Genomic DNA, 3,487 nt, shown 5'->3' with positions numbered 1-3,487 from the left:
TTTCTTCACAAGCAAAGTAACAACTGAAAAAAAACTCCATCGCCACTCTCCCTTTCGTCCTCCTTCCACCTTCAAAAACCCATCAAAACTCACGCACGTTCGCAAGAAGAGAAGAGGATAAATATCCACTGCCTACCTTCCATCATCAACCGTCCTCCAAATACCCAACCACAACCATCATGGTCGACGTGGACCGTCCGATGGCGGGCTTGAACCCGGCCCACATAGCGGGCCTCCGGCGCCTCTCCGCACGTGCAGCCACCACCAATTCCTCCCTTCCCATCAGAAAAGGCCTCCTCTCCTTCTCCTCCCTCTCCGAAAAGGTCATCTCCCACCTCCGAAACTCCGGCATCACCGTCGATCCAGGCCTCTCTGACGCCGAATTCGCCCGCGCAGAGGCTGAATTCAACTTCGCCTTCCCTCCCGATCTCCGAGCTGTCCTCTCCGCCGGCCTCCCCGTCGGCCCCGGCTTCCCTGACTGGCGCTCCCGCCACCATCTCCGCGCTTCGCTCGACGTCCCGATTGCCGCCATTTCCCTTCAGATCGCCCGGAACGCTTTCTGGACCAAATCGTGGGGCCCACGGCCGTCCGATCCCGAACGCGCTCTCCGTATCGCCCGTGTCGCTCTCAGGAGAGCTCCTCTGCTAATTCCACTCTTCAATCGCTGCTACATTCCCTGCAATCCCTCTCTCGCTGGAAACCCGATCTTCTTTCTCGACGAAAGCCGGATCTTTTGCTGCGGGCTCGATCTTGCGGATTTCTTCGAGAGGGAATCCGTCTTCCGTAGCTCTTCCGATCTCTGCCTCCGGCGGCAGAGGTCCGTATCGGAGAAATCGGCGGGGCCGATATCGAATTTCTCGAGGAGGAGCCTGGATTCCGTCGGCAATGGCGGGAAGACGCCGCGGTGGATCGAGTTCTGGAGCGACGCCGCCGGCGACCGGCGGAGGCGGAATTCGTCGTCATCGCCGGAGCGTCTGTTCGAGATCCCTCGGCCGGTATTCCAGCCGAAGCTGCCGAGATGGGTGGAAGGATATCTGGAGCGGATCGGATCCGTGTTGAAGGAAGGCGGGTGGGAGGAATCGGAGGTAGAGGAGATTGTGCACGTTTCAGCCTCTGGGTTCCTTGAAGAGGAGGTGGCTTTGGTAGACAGTCAGGCGGTTTTGGACTTTCTGCTTTTGAGGGCGGACCGGTTTTCCGACACGCTGAGGAGAGCGGGTTGGAGCTCGGAGGAGGTTTCCGAGGCGTTAGGGTTCGATTTCCGACCGGAAAAGGAACGGAAACCGGCAAAGAAACTGTCGCCAGAGCTGGTTGAGAAGATAGGGAAGTTGGCAGAGTATGTTTCGCGGTCATGAAAGGTAGTTTTCCGACGAACGGAAAACCAGATACCGGAAAGGGTGATTTTTTTTAATTTATTTTTATTTTTTTGAAAAAGAGGGTTGAGGCGTTTGCCCTGCTGCGGGTACAGGAAGAGTTGGGGAGTGCGTTGTACTACTAAAAAGCGTATAAAGGCTTAAAAAAGAAACGATTACTATATATCTCTTGTATCATGTACGTTATATTATAAAGAAAAAAGGCTGATGGTCCGCGGGCTACTGAACCGGACCTCGTAAACATCTCATATGTTTTTTTTATTTTTATTTTTATTTTTATAGTTGTTCTCGGATATCGATCCTTCTTCCTGCCCCTATCTCTCTCTCTCTGCCTCTGGTTTCTCATCACACGCATGGTTTTGCCGGATTTTCAAAAAGAGCCGTTGAGATGCTTCTCGGCTTTCTCGTTCTTATTTTGGAATCCCATTTTCCTTTTGCTACTCGTGCGATTCCATTTCTCACGGTTTTCGAACCGGCTGTTTTGAGAGACGTTTTGCTAGAATAGTATCAAATGCACCCCGAGAGTTTAGGGCTTGGATCTAGGGTCGTCTTTGAATCTAAACCATTTATAGGATGGGAATTATCAAAGGAAATCTAATCTGATGAGTTTTGTTGGTTATTCCCTGTCCATGATGAGGCCCATCTTATAAACGGTTTTAGTCATTGAAACCCCAACGGCTAGAGTTCCCTTCCCCACATATCCTATTGAACGACCTCTGGATGGACGCCGATTGCCTGTCCCCGGCTCCAGGGGATTCCTGTAGCACTAAACTCTGTGGGGCCCACCATTATGTATGTGTTGTATCCTTTCCTTCCATCTGTTTGGCCGGCTGATTTTAGGACATGAGAACAAATATGAAGCGAGTCCAAAGCTCAGGTTTACCTCACAATGGGAAATAGTGGTCATAAAGAGCCCACCGTGATATTTATATGCCATCCAACCCCTTGAAAAGGTGACTCCAACCTGGAAAAATAGAAAACACAAGTATCAGCTTGATCCAAATCATCTGGCCCAGAAGTTCTCAACGGCCAGCATTCAATTCCCACTGTGTATTGTTCTGTGTTCCGTTTGAACTTTGTATCTGCCTCGTATTTCGGATGATGTCCTAAAAACAGCTGGTGAAACGTGTGTGGGCCCCGCAGAGCTTATGGCTGCGGGAGCCAGGAGATCCGGCCAATCCGCGTCCCTCGGTATGCATGCAATCAAAGAGGGGGAGTAATGCGAATTGGACCCGCATGAGTACATTCACTGGTAGTCACCGCTAACACGTACGGGGAAGCGGATTGGCTGGTGTACCTCACACCACCAATATAGCTGCTTTATCGCCGTTTGCAAGTTCTGTGGGTCTTATCATGAGTTATGTGTTATATCCAAACCGTCCATCCATTTGGCAAGCTCGTCTTAAGGCTTGAGACGAAAAATAAGACAGATCTAACTATTAAGTGGACCACACTGCAAAAAGCAGTGGACGACTAAACGTCTACCATTGAAACCCTTTTTGGGTCACAGAAGTTTTGGATGAATATGAAATTTGTTTTTATACTTAATTCAGCTCTTTAAGGCCTTATGAACAGATTGGTTGGAAAATAAGCGTTATTATGAGCCGTGCAAATTGTTTAAGGGTGAATATCATTATCTCTGCTGTTATTTATGGTGTGGTCTAGATCATTTTTGGATATGATTCATTTTTTAGTAATGCTCTAAAATAATCTTTAAAAATAGATAAACGGTGTAGATATGATATAGTACATCACTGTGGAACCATGTATCGTTGATCTCCTTTGAACCGTTCGTATAACTCGAGCTCGAGGAGCGTCGGTGCTCGTCTTCGGACGACACCCACCTACTGCAGCTATATAGCTGGTGTGTGGTACACCAGCCAATCCGCTTCCACTTTGAGGACGCGGATGCCGTCCTACCTCCCCCGTCTCCGGCAGGCGGGCCCACTTTGATGCGTGTCGGTTTATCCACGCCATCCATTTCTCTTCTCAGATCATTTCACACTACAAATTGACATTTAATGCTTTCTAATTTCTCGCAACCCAAGCATATTATCTGGTGTGTACGTATCTTAAAACAATCCGAGAGGAGAGATGGACGGCATGGATAAAACCAT

At 49.3% G+C, this 3,487-nt stretch overlaps 1 protein-coding gene across 1 annotated transcript; it reads left to right on the top strand.

Annotated features, from left to right (window-relative positions):
• Positions 1 to 1,618, top strand: LOC131236410 (uncharacterized). Its single transcript, XM_058233533.1, has one exon. It carries the CDS (start codon positions 180 to 182, stop codon positions 1,350 to 1,352), a length of 1,173 nt encoding a protein of 390 aa, XP_058089516.1. The 5' UTR covers positions 1 to 179; the 3' UTR covers positions 1,353 to 1,618.
• Positions 1,619 to 3,487: the final 1,869 nt, after the last annotated feature.

The sequence above is a fragment of the Magnolia sinica genome, chromosome 2, assembly GCF_029962835.1.
Source record: "Magnolia sinica isolate HGM2019 chromosome 2, MsV1, whole genome shotgun sequence".
NCBI classification, from domain to species: domain Eukaryota; kingdom Viridiplantae; phylum Streptophyta; class Magnoliopsida; order Magnoliales; family Magnoliaceae; genus Magnolia; species Magnolia sinica.
Note: the sequence above shows the minus strand (reverse complement) of the source record. Positions and strands in the feature narration are given on the sequence as shown.

Coding starts and splice junctions, on each gene's coding strand:
- LOC131236410 (XM_058233533.1), top strand. CDS start 180: ATGGTCGACGTGGACCGTCCGATGGCGGGCTTGAACCCGGCCCACATA.